The following is an 18,261-nucleotide window of genomic DNA, read 5'->3' on the forward strand; positions in this document are numbered from 1 at the left end:
AGACAGGCCTTGCCTGCAGATGGGTTGATTTGAGTGGTAATTCCAGGAGGACATAGTGGACACATTTAGATTAAAAGGCTCAAATAGATTGAAAGTAGAAAAAGGGACCAGATAAAGCGTCACGTGGCAACTGTGTCAGAGCTGGAGTGGCTGCGCTCGTGTCAGCAGGATCGACTCTGAGACGGAATGTTAGTGAAGTGGAGGGCCTTTCCTAGTGATAATCAGCTCGCAGGGAGAGGTCACAGTTATAAATGAGCCCGTACCTAACAGAGGAGCTTCAAAATACAGAATTAAAGGGAGGAATGGAGGGTGCCCCCTTTGACCAGGGGATAGAGCGATAGCATTTCATGGCAGCACATTATGCCCCTCAGGGGAAGGGACAAGCTCCTGGAGACAGGAACCCCCACAGCTGTCTCCGGAAGAGGTCGGAAGTCTGGCAGGTGAGCACATTGGCTCAGTGTTAGTCTTCCCGCAGGGAGGCCCAGGCTCCGGTGACCTCGTGGGCAAGTTCTGTCCCACATTTGTTACCAACACCAGCACACCACACATGGTCCTGCCCTCTCGTGTCACTGTCTCCTGCGTGTGGAGGGCTGTTCCCGTCTTTGTGTTTCTTACCATCATCGTACATCAGAATCGTCTTCATAGTGAATATTTAGTAACTATGAAGTGGTTGACGCTGGGGGGTTAATTATCATCCAACCATTTTCCTAGTTTGTTGTTTTTTATCATAGGTAATGTGGCAAGCAGATTTGGGTCATTATTTCTGAAGAATAATTTTTCCTGTCACTTTCTTTGGTAGTTATCTGAAACCCATGACCCTGAGATAATCATCTTTAACGTTTTGTGCCATATTTTTGTGTATCTCTTTATTCCATATGCATACACAGAAACACATGGAATTTTACATAAATTAGATCGATCGCAGGGCGTGTGTTATTTTGATGTGGGTATGTTTTATTCATTCAGTTTTGGGGAGTGGTTGGATCACTGACCATCTAGCTAAAGCCACACCTAGGGACAAACGTTAGCCTTACGACAACTTCTTCCCAGGTAATCTTTTTGCTGTATAGTCTTTTATACTTGTATATTAATATATATATTTGGGAGCTGGGGATGCCTTTTTTCTGTTTTGCACACGCACTCCCACCCCCGATGCAGCATCCTGTTTTTCCCAATTCATTGTTCGAATGATGCAGATCTGCCTCACAGTTTTTGTGGATAAATTCTTGAACTGGAGTTGTTGGATGAAAATATATAGATTTTATAGTGTTTTCCTTACGTCTCCCAATTCTTCTAATGAGCTCTAGATTAGCGCTGTTCACTAGAGTTACAATGTCAGCCACATTTATAGTTATAAATTCTCTAGTAGTCATATTAAAAAAGCAAAAAGAAACAATTCATTTTAATAACATGTTATATAATCCAGTATTTCTGGAATACTATTATTCTTTCAACATGTGATCAATATAAAAATTATCAGTAAGATATTTCACATTCTTTTTCTTGCCAACAGAGCAAAATTTGTGATATATTTTTCCCCTGAAGCACTCTTGAAGGTACTTGACATCTCATTTTGGCTTATGATTAGGTCATTTGTTTCATAGCATCAACACTGAGTTTGTCTTGGTTTAATTCTTCAGCATTATGAGAAGCCTATCGTACACCAGAGTAATTTTCTGGACACATGGAAAGCTCCTTATTCTCTTCATGGTAATACGCCATCCCGTCCCCAGTTTTGGGCACTGGCTAGTTGTGGGTAGTGGTGTCTAGGACTTGGGTCTTCCTCGTGCCAGTGACCACAACAGGAATGGAAATCAGCGTTTCCCTCACTGGCACAGGGTCACTTTATCTGCCCCTGTCACTAGGAGATAGGTCCACTGGTGCCCCCTCATCTGCAGTTTTGGACACCTGTGGTCAGCAGGGATCTGGAAGCAGATGGCCCTCCCCTGACGCATCGTCAGAAGGTCAGGCTAGGCAGACGCTGCGTCACACGCCTGCGTCGCTCACCTCCCTTCATCTTGTCCCGGGGGCATTCTGTCATCTCAGGTCATTACGAGAAGGGTGAGTGCAGGATGGTAAGATATGTTGAGAGAGTCCAGAGTCACATAACTTTTATTACAGTATATCGTTATAATTGTCTTATTGTATTATTAGTTATTCATTTTTTATGCTTTATCATAGGTATGTATGTGTAGGGAAAAACGTAGTATGTATAGGGTTTGGTACCGACCACAGTTTTAGGCCTCCGCTGGGGGGCTTGGCAAGCATCCTGTGGCTGGGAACCACTGTACTGTTGTTATGCCCATTTCTCAGAGGAGAAAACTGAGGCACCGAGGATACTTGCCCTCGGTGATCTTGTTTGTATACCTTGGGGCCAGAACCCCAGTCCTCAGCCACTGAGGGCAGCGCCTCCGTGGGGCGTGGGGCGGGCTCTGGGATTGCCCTGGAGACCCTCCCTGTGCTGGCTGACTGGCTCTGCTGTCTCCCAGCACATCCGGGAAGAGGGCGCCTCCGTGTGGAAGCTGGCTCAGAGGCATGGGAGAGAAGAAATGGCGGTAAGCAGGGCGCATCTTTCCGTTTTTGGTGCTCCTGTCCAAAGGTGTGCTTTTACTGGTGATTCTTTGCTTTCATAGTACCTGTTTATTAGGGTAATTATTACTCCTTTTAGACCACAGAGCATAGGTGTGAATAGGTTTCCGTGTAACACTGGAGAGTCTGGGGTGCTGTTGAGGGCTGGAAGAGTATTGGCTCCTTGTGCACGTGCTTGGACGCCGTGGCCGTCCTCCGTGGGGGCGGGGGCGGGGTTTGCAAAGAGCATGGCAGGGAAGAGGGTCCAGCCAAGGGAACAGCCAGCCTTCTCATCATTGCTCTGTATTTATATTCGAGCGGGTTGAGGAGAATTGAAGAAACCAACTAGAGACATCTCAGAAGATGTGATTCATTATCAGTGAAACAGAGTCAAGGTAATAGGTAATTTTCAGAAATATATGCCAAACTAGGGAGATCAAGGAAATGGCACTATCTTCTTTTAAGGAGAGATCATTGATAACTCTGAGTACTTTCCAAAGCTGATGAGTGAAAAGCACCATGGCGCCCCACTTAAGGCCCCAGGGAAGGGGTGGTTGAGCTCCTGCTGGTGGTACTTTGTTGTCATCGTCCCTGGCTGGGCTCTGGCTCCACAAAGAGTGATGTGTCAGCCCTGTGGTCCCCTGGCAGAGTGCCTGGCACACCCTGGGGGCGAAGCGTTTGCCGGCCGAGTGGAGGGATCACCTTGGACGTGGTGCAGAGTCCCTGTGGGTATGTGTGTCAGGGGTCCGGTGCACGGGAACAGGGTTCAGCAGTGTGAGGCTGCAAGGTTTGCTTAAAACTCCTGCAAAACCACAGCATTTGTTTTTGTTTCTCTTATCACTTAGTAGGTGTCCTGTCTGTTGGTGCAGTAAATGTGGTGTGCATCATTCACTTTAATGTCCAGTGACTTTATATGACAGTGTGCCAAAAAGGATCTTTTTTAGGGGACAGTTTTTCCTATAAAGTATCTGCATAAAATAACTCTTCCCCACCCCCAGGCAATGAGGTGTCCTTAGTAATCCTTTCAGTCCTGTGGGCATACAAGAATGTGCCTATTTAGAAAGTCAGACCAGGTAGCCACTTAGAGGAACAGCTGGGTTGTGGCATCAAGCGTTGGTTTTGGGCATTGTTTACTGCACAGCACTGCACTGGGTTCTAGAGATGAAAGATGCACTTCCAGGTGGCAGACTGTGCCACTGGGCGCTTCCTGAGCTCTATCGTCTCCTGGATGCCCCTGTCTCTCTTCACACTCACCATATTCTCGCCCTAGGCCCCCTCTCCCTCCTCTGTGCCTGTTTTGGTTGAGGTGCTGACATCCATCCAGTTTTCGCCCCTGAAAACTTGGGGTCATTTTTTACCCTGAAGCCAGGCCACTGTTTTCCTGCCCCTTTGCCCCCCAGGCCCATGCTGCCTGTGGCCAGAGTTCCACTTTACTGTTTCCCCTCCAGAGTAAGAACCGGAGCCCTGGTGAATGTGTGGTGTGTGGGGGCCATCCGGCAGGGGCGTGAAAGCAGGTGTGGTGCAGTCATGCTTCGTTCTAAAGAAGGATGTCTCTGAACTTCAGTGAATGAGAGGGGACATGGCCGGGATGGGGGTGCTGGGCTGACGATGATGGTGGGGGAGGGTCGGGGCCTGGTGGGGGCTCCTGTGACGTGGAAGAGCAGATGTGGATAAGAAGAGGAACAGCTTTTGGAGGGAAAATATGAGTTTTCTAAACATCTGTTTCATTTCTGCTACCCTCTTATCCTGGAAACCTGGAATATGTTTCTACTCAGTTTTCCGGGTACCTAGGCCAGGATGGCTTTGGGAATGATGTGTGCAGCCTCCCCACACCTCCAGAGCCTGACGGAGCGCCCCTCCTACTGTGTTTATTCCCCGGCCTGGAGTGCTGGAGTGATGGGGCAGGTGTGCTCTGATTCTGAGGGGCCAGGATTTGTGCAGCTTGTCTACCGCTCAGTGAAGAGGAGAGGGCCGCACTAGCGCCTCATCAGGGTTGTGGTGGTTTCTCAGAAAGGATGAGTTCATTAACTTTTCCTCTTTACGGTCGTATTTACCACTTAGGAAGGTATTTCTTAAAGAATTTGAAGTTGGATTATGTTCATTTTATAAATACATTTTAAAATTAGCAACATCAAATTAATCTTAACATTTTCCCAACCTATTTGCAAGATTCAAATTTATGATTGAATTTTTGTGTGTTTTTTACCTCTAGGAAATTGAAAAGGAAGACATGGATTCAGAAAATGCTGGAGCTGATGAATATACAGCTTGCTTTGAAGATGATTTTGAAGTTTGTATAAAAGTTAAAATTTTTCTCGGCTTAAAAATAATTTGTTCTAAAATCTGCTTAATTATATTAATAGCTTTATTTCTCTTTTTGTTACTCTTAATACTCTATATCTGTTTGATTTAGGCTTGTTGCCAATAAAAAGTGCTACACTATCAGTGCTTACCAATGCAATATAATTAAATGATTTTACAATTTAACCTATTAAGTGCACTGCATCCAAACATGTATGTTTGTATTGGAATGGATATCTCTGTGTGTATAGGGTACATATATTCACACACACACACACACACACACACACACACAGTCACATTCTTAGCACAAAAATGTTAGCACGTTATTGTTACTGACACCTGTCAGTGTATGTAAATCTATACAGCGTGATTCATTTTTAGAGAAAAAGGCAGCAGTTTATACAGATCTATAACTCAGTGGCATTGGTGTCTGTTAACTGTAAAAATCTTTCTTAGCCATAATGAGCATTTTGTCTGTTTTAAATTCTAAATTGTTTGTTCTGTTCTGTACGTGTGTTCTTTAAAGTTAGTTTGTCTAAAGGTTCCAAAACTGTGATTATTGTTTTTAGGATTACGAAGATGACTTTGAGGTTTGTGATGGAGATGATGATAGCTTTAACGAGCTGGAACCAAAAGAGAAAATCGAAGAGCTTCCTCTGGCCAGAAAGAAGGAGATACAGGAGATTCAGAAAGCCATTAATGCAGAAAACGAAAGGATCGGCAAGCTGTCCTGCAGACTGTCTCAGAAGCCAGGTCTGCTGGAGGGTGAGAGGGTTGTGAGGACAGGCTCACGCATCCGTCTCAGGACAGTGGGCGCCCACACCTGCAGGATCCTTGAGTGCGGAGTCCTTCTAACTAGGTGGCAGATGCGTGAGCGTCGTGTGCTCCCACAAGGGTGCCGGCACTCCCACAAGGCACTCAGAAGATACCGGCCCTGTGTGTTCAGGACTGTCTGAGGGAGAGAAGCTGCGCATGGCCTCCCTGGTCAGCGCCTGCAGCCTGTGGGTGGCTGTGAGCACAGGCCCTTCTGGGGGCGCTCACACAGGAACCGCCGGTCCTGCATGTGGCCCTGTTCACTTTCCCCTTCCTGTCAGTTGGCCCGTCTGCAGTGCATGCTCTGTTTTCTGGCCACTCTCTTCGATTTTCACAAAGGAGAGTGACCAGGTCGGCGGGAGGCTCAGAGCAGATGAGAGCCTATGTGGGCGGTGGCTGCAGAGCTGAGGGCTGGTTCAGGGAGACAGGTTCAGGAATGTGGCCCACCGGACGTGTCTCAAGAGCACTCCTAAGTGAGCCCTTCTTTCCCAGGGATTTCCTGTACGAAATTAGAAATGTGTTCTGCCCAAAAATTCTTGGCATTGTGCTATGATAAAGTCACTTGTAAGAGTAGAAGTAAATATTTTAAAGTCACTTAAAGGGAAAGCTATGACATTCTGATAAAAAATTAGCATTAAACATAGCACCAAAGGTCAATAGGACAATATTAAAAATATTACTGGATGATATACTACTTTAAATTATCTAGTAAAACAATTAGCAATTAATACAACTAATTAGGTTAGTAGTTAATATAATAATCCAAATGAAAGGCAGAATGATAATTATCCTCATTTTTTTTTTTTTAAGTTTTATTTATTTAAGTAATTTCTATACTTCACGTGGGGCTCAAACTCATGACCTGGAGATCAAGAGTCACCTCTTCCGACCGAGCCAGCCAGGCGCCCCTGGGACCCTTGTATTTTGCGCTTGCCACAGACGAGGCAGAACTGAGCTGGCGAGTGCTGATACATAGAATCTTCTCTAAGCTTATAGTGAAACCAGTGTTTTGGAAGCCAGGGGAGCTGTCCCGCCCGAAAGAAATATTTCAGTTTCAGAAAATCGCTTTCTTTTTTTGTACAGATGAAAACAGTTCCCCTGCCAGAGCCCCTGTATGTGGAATTTTCGTTGATTTTGCAACAGCCTCACGCCGTCAGAAGAGTCGGACTCAGGCCCTTAAGCAAAAGTAGGTGTGTTGGGAATTTGTGAAGGGTATTATGGAATTTTAATATACTTCAGTATGCTTTAAAAAAATAGAGCTTTTCTTTTTCTTTTTCTTTTCACTACTGACGTTATGTACGTTTTTAAATTTGTGCTACGTCTCTCCGTGTTCCACTGTCGTGTTAATAGTGGAAGTGCATTCCACTGTCGTGTTAATAGTGGAAGTGCACCGATGTCTACTACTGCTTGGCGTCCAGCGTTTGTAGATTCTGGAGTCACCCCGGGAGTCACACCCTGTTTTGGCTGAGGCGGGGTCACAGCCCTGTGCTCCTTGAACTGAATGAGCTTGGCCCCCCTTGCGTCTCCGCGTGGGGCTCCCACTCGAGGTGCAGCGAGCGCCACCTAATGCTCGCACACTGGAGAGCTCAGTGTTCCTGTGTCCGTTTCTCAGAGGAGGAGGCTGAGCAATTTGTAAGGGTCAAGAGTGCTAACAGCTGGGTGCACATAGTGCGAGTTTCCCTCTGTGTCCCAGGCACTGTGCTCCCTGTGTGTCAACTACTTCATTCCCTGCAGCCCCATTTTACAGATGAGGAGAGAGAGGCTCAAGTTTGGAACCCAGGGCTCCCAGATGTCACAGTCCACGTTTATAACTTAGAAATTTATAAAATTAGAAATTTATGAAAGTCAAAGGGTATAGTCTCAAGTAAAGGATCTATCATATTAAATTCAAATATGATTTAGAAGTAAATGTAAAAATTAAATGTTTTTTTTTTAAAGATTGTATTTATTTATTTGAGAGAGAGAGAATGAGAGATAGAAAGCATGAGAGGGAAGAGGGTCAGAGGGAGGAGCAGACTCCCTGCTGAGTAGGGAGCCCGATGTGGGACTCGATCCCGGGACTCCAGGATCATGACCTGAGCCGAAGGCAGTCGCTTAACCAACTGAGCCACCCAGGTGCCCCAAATTAAATGTTTTTTAAAAGCCATCATTCCATCTGGCTCAAACATGACCTTAGTGGGTACTCAGGAAACTTTGCTTAATGAACAAATAAATCATGAATAATAATAAGTTTTCATATCATTTTTGTTGTCCTTATAAAATATAAGGTAGTAAAATCAGTGTTTGCCACTATGGCTAGGTTTTGTTTTTGCTTTAACCTCATTCAAGTCTTGGAAACTACATATGGTTTAGTATAGTTTTTATAAACTCAGAGAAAATCAGAACCACACAGTGTGATGTTTAGGCATATATAAATGTAAGATGAAATTATATTTTACAAAGCAAGAAGATGATAGTTACCAAGTTCTGTATACTGATTGTCACGGGCAGTGGGGGGCCCTTTGTGGGCACAGGTCATCCCACGGTTTCTGGTTCTGCGGTTGGGCAGCAGTTCATGGGATGTTACCGTATTATGATACATAAGTGTACGTGTGTTACATGAATTATTTCAGGTCAGAAATTATACTGAATATGGAGGACTGGAGGTACTAATTGGGGAAGGTGTGACAGTGGCCAGAGAGTAAGGTTATGGAAAGGTGGCAGTTAGTGGGAAAGCCCGAGAATGGGCACATACGGATGGGGAGGGAGCAGATCTCATTTGTGAGCTGCCCAGGTGGTGGAGACCATTCCCCACATGCAGATTGAACACCAGCTCTGTGGAAATCATAGTAAATGAAAGAAAGCAAACACTCTGGCCAGGCAGAGCTCATCTTCCAGTGGGGGTGATGAACAGTGAATACAGGGCTTGATCCCTGGGCACGCCACATGAGGGTGCCTGGAAGGAAAGAGAGACCAGCTTAGGTGAGTGGAGAGGAACGGTGTGCGAGGCCAGGGGAATCCACGTGCAAGCAGCATCTTGCCGGCATTGTCGGGTGGGAGGGGCGATGGACTGTGGTATGTGCTGCTTGGCTACTTCCTGTCTGGTCATCTCAGAAGAGTGCCTAAAAGACAGCGTGCACCTGGCCACAGCCCAGGTGACATCACAGAATGTAATCCTTCTGATCAAGACATCAATTCATGAAGCAAAATAATTGCTTTCCATGAAAATTCTAGGCATGCAAATATTATAACTTTATTTTGTGTTCACCTCAGGTGCACGGAATTAGAATAATCAAAAATTTGGTTCATTCTGTAGTCACATTGCTGGTGCATGCATGACTGCCTTATTATTCACAACTGTTAAATACCTCAGACTCACAGCCCCAGGAAAATTCGGTCCTTGATAATTACCTGATCTGATTATAAGGTTCCTTATGCTCTCCCTGTACTTTCCTTTGTATATTATTAACTTTTCTCTTGTTTCCAATTTATTTTAAAGGACACGCAGTACAAAGCTGCTTCGGCTCATTGACTTAGATTTTTCATTCACTTTCTCTCTCTTGGATCTACCGCCAGTAAATGAATATGACATGTATATCAGAAACTTTGGGAAAAAAAATACCAAGCAGGTTAGTATAAGATGTATTAACAAGTAGGGTACAGTAAGGTATACTTGTGCTATACTGTATCTTGTTCCAGAATGTTAGAGCTTGGGAATAGTGTGGGAAGGATGTAGACTTGAGGAAGAGGGAACCCCTTCATCATGTGGTGCTCATTAACCTGGAGAGATTGTGCACGTGTGCACATGTCCACGAATGCTCCACAGGCTCCTGAGCCCACGTGGAATGGGGCACGCTTCCAAACTTGCAGATGTTTTAAAGTCAAGCAGAGGGATGCCTGGTGGCTCAGTCGTTAAGTGTCTGCCTTCGGCTCAGGTCATGATCCCAGGGTCCTGGGATCGAGCCCCACATCGGGCTCCCTGCTCCGCGGGGAGCCTGCTTCTCCCTGTGCCTCTGCCGCTCCCCCTGCTTGTGCTCCTGCTCAATCTCTGTCGCCCACACTCTCTCCCTCTAGCAAATAAATAAAGTCTTTTTTTAAAAAAAAGTCAAGCAGAATGTTATGTTTGGATCCGTTGCCCATTGTCCCATCTGTTGCATTCCACCCCCCCTCCTCCCTTAACTCGCCATCCCCGCATGCCTCTCTGTTACCTTGCTTTCCTCCTCTCCTCTACCTGCCGAAAGTCCTCAGTGTCCACGTCCGTTCCTTAGGTGAATCCCTTCCTCATGGCTTCCACTGAATTCTTCTTACTCCAGACTTACTACATCCACACCACACACTTTGTACTCCCCTGTAGTATTGTAAGCATGAGTTTCGTAACTGTCCAACTTCCCAACGAGGTTGTAAAGGTTCTGAACATTTTTCTTCTGTCCCTGATGCTGTCATCGGTCAACAGGTGCTTGGGTACACTCCGTCTGTAAGACTCTTTCCATAGGAAGAAGGGCACAGGCAAACCTCAGAAAGCTGACAGATTAGTCTCAGCTTCACAGCTGGCTCCCTCCATCCTTCAGTAGGTTACCTGCTCATCTCAAAGCTATTAGTAACACATTTATCTTTACTGAAGCATAAATAAAAGTTTATAAATTTTTCGAAATAAAAAAAGTTGTGTTTGGTTTGCAAAGACAGAGTATGTTCTGGGAGAATAGGAAGTTGGTGGACTAGGTGGCAGTATTTTCAAACCAAAGCTAAATTGTTTTGTCAGGGATGAGGGAGTTTCTGTATTATGTGAATGAGAAGATTTCTGTGGGGATCCATGTTTGAATAAAGACTGCCAGAAGGAAAGCAGCAAGCACAAAGCAGTGTGTTAAAGCAGAAGGACACTCTGAAGGTGGAGAGGGGGCTAGGTTGTTTTGGGATTGGATGTTATTGGGTCTCTCTGGGCTGGGAGGAGCCGTGTCTAATGGAGGTGCTTTCAGTCCTTTGGGAAACTTCTCCCACAGATTGGGATGGGGAGTTTTTGCCCCTAACAAGGTTGAACTGGAACATCCTGGGGGCCTTTCTCCTAGGGTCGGACTGTACCCGCAAAGCAAACGCATCCTGTAGAGTCTAGGGGTTTCCCTGGGGCAGAGGTGGAGGAGGGCGCATGCTCCACACCTGTGGCTTTTGATCCGTCAGCCCCAAGGTCAGGATGCTGAGCTCCAGGCTTTTAATGCATAGCTTTTTAAAATCACTGTCCTCACCTCCAGCTCCTGACTCTATCACTCCCCTTCTGGGACTTAGGACTCTGCCTCAGGGTCTCCTTCCACTTCTGTCCAATTTTTACCTAACAGTTTAATGTGACTTTTTGAAAATACCTTCAAAAATTAGGCCTGTATGTATCAACATTTAAGACACAAGTGGTCTTTGCATGATTGTTATTTCTACCATAATACCTTTGACAAAAGCAAGAAGACTCACTATTAACTTTAAAAACTTTTGTTTTTTTCTTTCCAGTGATGAGAAATTGCTCTGAAGTTGAGACCCAGTGCTAATTCCAGCATCTCTCTTTTTTTTTAAGGCATATGTTCAGTACAATGAAGATAATGTTGACAGAGACATCCAGACTGAAGAGATAGAGACCAGAGGGGTGTGGACCCAGCACCCCGGAGAGGGCACGGCCGTGTCAGGGGGTGAGCAGGTCTTTGCTCTTGAGCACTGAGTGCAGTGTCTTGACGTTATTTTTGGTGTTGTGTTTATTCCCTTTCCTGTCATTTCTTCCTGTACCGTTTCTTCCAGTGTGGTTGTTAGTGTGTGACTAGGGAGACGCCAGTATTCTTCGCAAGAGCAGACTAGCTTTTGGGAACCACTAACATTAGCACTGAACTAAAGGCCCAATGTGGGCCTTGACCAGGGTTGATAACACTTTTATTCCTAAACAGAGGGAGAGTCCATATTCTAAACAAGTGCTTTCAAATGGGCCTGTTCTCATTAATAGAGAATTTCATATAGGAGGTTCGGTTTCCAGACATGTTGTCTGAGTGTTGGATGGAAGGCCAAGAGAATGCATGGTGCCATGCTTGAGGCCGGTTGCCTTCCTAGTTGATTTTTACTCACAGGATTTACCCTGTGTGTCCAGGGTTCTACTGCTCCCTTTCCTCAGGTAAGCTTCCCCCTAGGAAAAGAAGATACCCAAACACTTACAAAGTGATTAAATTGATGCCTTTAACTATTTCCCTTAGTGTACGTAAGTAGGATTCTCTGTACAGACCTTCCATAAAACAAGGTGCAGTTGTTCTTGAAAAAATCGTGGTAGATCTAGAGAATACAATGTAAAATTCTCTGACTTTTCCTTCCAGGGAAAAGTTTGTAACAACTCTTTGAATCCTAAGGTGTGTAAGACATGAAGTTTAGGGTCCACTTGGTTGGTTCAGTGCAGCCTGCTCTCTTTAGGGAGCATGAGTGGAGATCCCCGTGATGTGGCCGCTGCACTGAAGGTCGACACACCCAGGCTGTCCAGCTTCCTCCGGGCGGCGTGCCAGGTACGTGCTCACTGGGCCCCCGTGTGATGTGTGTCACCACAAGGCTGGCTGTGTACTTGGAGTCCATACTTTAATACCGGTTTCTTACATTTTAACATAAATATAGACTAAAAAACAGACATACTACGTTGTGAAGGCAGGCATACGCTAGGCTATCCGAAATTAATAAATTCATGAGTTTTAACTGAGGAAATTTACAAAATACATACAAAGATGATGGGAATGGTCTGTTGACCCCCATGTACACTGCTGGTTATCGACTCATGGCTGATGGCCTCACCCCACATCCACCTCCAGCTGTTTCTGAACACTCAGCCCCTCCACGTTTCAGGGTGAGTCTCTCAAAAGGACCCTTAAAACTGTTGAGAGTGAAGTCGCTCACGTGCTCTCAGTTGTCCCCTGTGTCTTTATGGGAGCGGCCAGTGTGGTAAACGTGGGCCCTGACGTGTGGGTTTGGAGTCCACCTGTTCCCCCGTCTGCATTCTAGACACACGGTGGTTCCTTCCTCCCCGCGTGCTGTGTTAGGGGAGAGTCTGTGCTTCATGAGATAGATCATACTTTCATGTAATTTTAAACTTCATCAGCTTCTCTTTTAGGGTCAGTTCATGAGGAGCTACGAGGAGAGAGCCCTTGGGTACAGGGTGAGAAGGGAGTGAGGCCAGAGTCGGCCTGGCTGGGTCTGGGCTGACCCTAACCTCCCAGCTCTCCTTTGTCTTCTGCAGCCCGACCTCCCACGCCGGTCCCATTTCTGCAGTGGATGTTTCTCCTGGTTCTGCCGTGTGTCCCCTTTCCCATCATCACCCTAAACATGACCCTGTTAGAGCCATTTCAGTGACAGTACTGCCCATTCTGTCTTCACTGTGGCCCCATGAGAAAGACAGTAGTGGTGTGTATATGCCTGACATATTTTTTTTTTCATTTTCTTAAATTTTTATTTTTATGTTAATCACCATATATTACATCATTAGTTTTTGGTGCAGTGTTCCATGATTCATTGTTTGTTCATAACACCCAGTGCTCCATGCAGAACGTGCCCTCCTCAATACCCATCACCAGGCTAACACATCCCCTTACCCCCTCCCCTCTAGAACCCTCAGTTTGTTTTTCAGAGTCCATCATTTCTCATGGTTCGTCTCCCCCTCTGACATACTCCCCTTTTCTTCCTCTCCTGTTATCTTCTTCTTTTTCTATTTTCTTAAAATATGTTGCGTTATTTGTTTCAGAGGTACAGGTCTGTGATTCAACAGTCTCGCACAGTTCACAGCGCTCACCGTAGCACATACCCTCCCCAATGTCTATCACCCAGCCACCCCATCCCTCCCACCCCCCACCACTCCAGTAACACTCAGTTTGTTTCCTGAGATTAAGAATTCCTCATATCAGTGAGGTCATGTGATACATGTCTTTCTCTGATTGACTTATTTCACTCAGCATAACACCCTCCAGTTCCATCCACGTCGTTGCAAATGTATGCCTGACATATTTTTATACCCCTTCTTTAGTCAAGAAAACTGGGGTGGTCCGCTGTTTTCCTCCTCCTGTTATTTTTAGAAAAGTGTTTAAATAATGACTGTCCTGTGGAGTTTATGTTAATGGAACTTTACCTGTTTGTTTCTATTATTGTGCAGAGAGAACAATATAATTTTGTTCTGTTCGTTTCTGTGATGTCTTGGAGTTAAGCAGTTATTTTCAGAAATGTGATAGGTAATGATTTGTGTGTTTTGTTTTGTTCTTATAAAAGTGAATATATTTGAAATCTTATGAAGGACTGCTCACTGTCTTTGAAAGGTGATTGCGGTTTTGCTTGAAGAGGATCGTGTGGGAGCCGAACCCAGCTGGGGCCCCAGGACACAGGACAGCACCCTGCATATCAGTGACAACTCCTCTCAGCTGAATACCAGCCTGCCGTTCCTTCAGAGTAAGGGCTAGCCTTGAAGTGTGTTGAAATCTCATAGCGAGCATTTATGTTGAAAGAATGATCTTTACTGTTGCATCTTGTGTTAATGTCATGGGGTTTACTGAATACAGAACAGAGATTCATCATCTGCAGAACTCTGAAATGCAAAGTCGGTTTTCTTCTAAAAAGGAAACTGCGTTAGACTCACATGAACACTGGCCCCAGGTGATGGAGGGGGTGAGCCATAATTTAAATGAGTGGAAGCGGAGGTTTTGTGTGTGTGTTTTAAATCCCGTTTCTTCCGGTCTGTTACTCGGTTTCTCTTGGTCCCTTGGAGTGGGGGCCCCGGGGGGCCACGTGAGGGGGTGCTCCGTGAACGCAGTGTGAGTAGCTGCTCTTCCCATGGGTCCTCATCTTCAGACCTCAGCTGGTCCCAGAGCACCCCGGCTGAGCTGCTGCATACATGTGTGAGCGTTTAAGTTGCTTTAAGCAGAGTGCGTTCACATGGTCAAATTGATGTTTCTTCAGCTGGTCATCTCTTTGCCTTGTTCCAGCTGGTGAAGTAGTGGCTGCAGTCTGTCCTGGTCTGTGTCGGAGGGAAAGGAAGAGTATTTTTGTTAGTTTCTGAAATAATTTGTTTCTTGTACTGTATGTACAAAGAAACAGACAGTGCACTTGTAGAAAGAATAAAAATATATTCAGGGCTTTACCTGACAGTAAATGAAATCCTGTAGTGAGAGCATGCCAGTCTGACAGTATTATGATTGGACTCAGTAAAGGCCTGTTGTGGTCCTGGGAGGGCAAGATTCTACAGCTGCCTCGGTCTGCTCTGGGGGCCCAGTGGCCGGCTCGCCCAGCATCCCGGGCCTGTGGGGAGCCAGGCGTTGGTGCCATTTCCTCTAGATGTTTCTTCTGTCCTGCCTGCTCTCTAGAGATTTATATTCACATATGTCCCTTTTCATTTACCACGAACAGAAATGGCATTACTAGTTAAAAAAAAAACAAAACGCATGTTCTGTGAGAGTTTTCATTTTTAAAAGGTAAGAGTTACCCTATTAGAAAAATAGTAAATCATTGTATTTAGAGTGTTCAAAACCTGCACGCTCACACTCCCACAGCCCACCTCACCCCAAGAAACGGGAGTTAAAGACACACTTTGCCCCAGGAGCTGATGAGTAACACAGCTTACAAAACCGAGGGAGCTTGGGTTATATACATGCATCTAGAGTCCTTTGTGAGAAACACAATGCACGTATGTTCTTACAACACGGGGCCCTTGGCTGTGGTAGGCATGAGTTCCCCCAGTGAACAGTGTGCAGGTTTCTCTCGTTAGTTTGTTTTGTGTTCCAGTAACATGAACTTATTTTCTGAGAGAGAGAGAGCGGGGTGGTAGGGAGGGCAGAGGGAGAAGGAGAATCTGAAGCAGGTTCCATGCCCAGTGCGGAGCCTGATGTGGGGCTCCATCTCAAGGCCCTGAGATAACGACCTGAGCCAAGACCAAGAGTCGGACGCTCAGCCGAGTGAGCCATCTAGGCACCCCTTCAGTGACATGAATTTTGAGGTAACAGAAGGAAAATGAGATTAGATGGCAGGTTATCTGACCGAGTGAGGAGTTGGTCTCGCCTGTGGACCTGGGACCTGGTCACATTACACCCCAGTCTGTGATCTTCACGGGTCTGTGTGGTGCCATCCTCACTGTTCAGACACACACCAAAGAATGATGCAGCCAATGCTGGCCTGCTGTTTCTTTGGGTCGAGTGGACAGAAGTCCTGCCCTCCTGGTGACTGGGAAAGTGAATGTGCAGTGTGTCAGACGGGTGAGTTCTGAGGAGAGGAAGTGTCAGGGCTGGCGCTCTTGGCTCCTGAGGGAGAAGGCCTCGCTGTGTGAAAACCACAGGCCTTGAGGGGCTCAATGAGGCACGAAAGGGACCCCTTGCGTGGCCTGACTCCAGATCGCGTCCAGGCAACTTGGTTCTCTGAGAGTAGCTTGCAGACGAGGCGTGGCGTATGCCGAACATCAGGAAAACCATGAGGCCCGCTTGGGCCTTTTTCAGGAGGAGCCGTGGCCACCTGTTGAAACCCAGACCTCAGGCCCAGGCAGCTCTGAAAGGACTTTATTTCTTCATTAAGCAGAAATTTATTTGAATATTTAAAAAAATATTTATTTATTTGAGAGAGTGAAAGAGAATGAGCAGGGGGAAGGGGAAGGGTGCAGGCAGAGGGAGAAGCACACTCCCCGCGGAGCAGGGAGCCTGACGTGGGACTCGATCCCAGGACCCTGAGATCATGACCTGAGCCGAAGGCAGACATTCAACTGACTGAGCCACCCAGGAGCCCTTATTTGAATATTCTTGTGTGTTCATTTAACATGGATTCTGGCAAACACTAACATGCAGAAATACTTCTCTCATTTTTACCCCCAGATCGAAAAGTGTCGTGCTTATGTGCCTCTCAGGTGCAGAGACAGACGGTGGTGTCTGTGCACGGGCCGCCTGGAGCCGCGTCCGCCCCTGTGCTGGACCGCAGATATGTGCTGTGCGTGTGGGATATCTGGCAGCCTTCGGGGCCTCAGAAGGTCCTGATATGTGAGTCGAAGGTACGGCCCCGGGAGAGTCATAGGCTTCCTGAGAGGAAGGGCAGGCAGTGGGAGGGGCAGGTGCAGGTGGATGGCCATTTCTTTCCCTTCCCGGCCGCCCTCAGCTATATGCAGGTGTGATGGGACACATGCACGTGTCTACTTTGACTCTAGAAATTCTTATCTCAAAGACCAACTCAGACTGAAGAAATCTGGGGTTATCACAGCCTTATAGGTCCACTGGGGTTGAGTAGGTACCCGTGTAGCTATAGACTTCATAAAGATGTTGGCCACCCTTGGCATGTCTCTGGGACCCGAGAAGTGTCCCTTTTTGGCTTGCAGTATTTGAGTCATGGATATTTTAGGGGTGTCTTAGCAGCGTGGAGGTTTTCAGAGTCCTCTCTTGTGCTTCTCCTAGCCCCTCATTAACAGGTACAGTGGGAGAGTTGTCCTTTTAGGTTTGCTTCCTTTTGGATTGGGAAAGTACATATGCTCCTTGATCTCAAAGTCACTGATTTTCACCAAGGCGGTTGAGAAGAATAACTTTTACAGGTTTTGTGGTATAGGATGTAAATAAAATGACAGAGCATGGCATTGCCATTCTGGGCCTGGCGACTGGGGTTGAACGGAGGGGCTGTGGTGCACACTCTGTGTGCCCAGCTGTGTGCGAGGCGAGGCACCCGTGTTTGTGAACGCCGGTCCCGCAGTGGCTCGTCCTCCCTGCTCTCCACTTGGAGCAGATGCTGACTTGCACCTGCTTACTTCCCGGTGGGGGGTTCCCAGGGACAGTGTGGGACACGGGGAGGCTTGGTGCTCCCATGACCATGGCCTCACGTTTTCAGTCTCCAGCTTCCTGTGTATGTCATTCCAGGTCACATGTTGCTGCTTTAGCCCTTTTAAAGCCTTTTTACTGTTTGCTGGGACAGTGCACGGCTCGGTCCTTGTGTGGGACCTACGAGAAGACTCTAGAATACATCATTATGTGAAGCTGGGCAATTGCTTCTGGACCTTCAGGACAGCAACGTTTTCTACTGGTCAGTGACCCCCACTGCCCATCCGGTGTCTTCTAGAAAAGTCATAACAGAGTTGAGGAACATCTGCAGCGTCTTTGCGTTTATTCCTTCAGATTACCCCAGGATGGGGTCTGACCTATGAACAAAAGAGGCATTTGAGGAATAGTGAAATCAAAAATCTACCCAGGTGGTGCTCAGCTCATGGCCAACAATGATTAGAATGCTCTTTCTTGTTAAATTTCTGGATTTCAAATCCTCAGTGAAATAACTTTTAGTTTTAAATTAGCTTAAGGCATATTGGTACGTGTGTGTTCCACGGCGTAGTTAACCCCACGAATGCTTGAAATAGACAGAAAATGATTCACTTCTTGGGGGATGAAAAGACCCTGAACGTCTGCACCTGCCAGGATCTTTAATATGAATCCTTCCTGCCATGCCATTGTAGCCACAGTCACGTAGCCACAACCACTCACGGCTACAACCACCCACCACAGCCACAGCAACCACCACAACCGCCACAGCCACAGCAACCACAGCAGCCACGACCAAACAACCACAAACTGCAGCCTTAGCCAACAACCATGACAACCGCCAAAC

General features: G+C 46.4%; 1 protein-coding gene across 2 annotated transcripts in view; it reads left to right on the forward strand.

Annotated features, from left to right (window-relative positions):
- DYNC2I1 (dynein 2 intermediate chain 1) overlaps nt 1–18,261 on the forward strand; it is a 60,052-nt gene that overhangs the window by 23,518 nt on the left and 18,273 nt on the right. For both annotated transcript variants that reach the window (XM_073888923.1, XM_025859120.2), the window contains exons 8-17: nt 2,490–2,555; nt 4,781–4,858; nt 5,442–5,637; nt 6,769–6,871; nt 9,164–9,293; nt 11,219–11,330; nt 12,091–12,179; nt 13,968–14,097; nt 16,500–16,672; nt 17,523–17,685. In XM_073888923.1, coding sequence (XP_073745024.1) covers nt 2,490–2,555; nt 4,781–4,858; nt 5,442–5,637; nt 6,769–6,871; nt 9,164–9,293; nt 11,219–11,330; nt 12,091–12,179; nt 13,968–14,097; nt 16,500–16,672; nt 17,523–17,685 — 1,240 coding nt within the window. The remainder of the gene's footprint in view (nt 1–2,489; nt 2,556–4,780; nt 4,859–5,441; nt 5,638–6,768; nt 6,872–9,163; nt 9,294–11,218; nt 11,331–12,090; nt 12,180–13,967; nt 14,098–16,499; nt 16,673–17,522; nt 17,686–18,261) is intronic.

The sequence above is a fragment of the Callorhinus ursinus genome, unplaced genomic scaffold (assembly GCF_003265705.2).
Source record: "Callorhinus ursinus isolate GAN/ISIS: 27379988/994484 unplaced genomic scaffold, GSC_fseal_2.0 scaffold99, whole genome shotgun sequence".
Taxonomy (NCBI): Eukaryota; Metazoa; Chordata; class Mammalia; order Carnivora; family Otariidae; genus Callorhinus; species Callorhinus ursinus.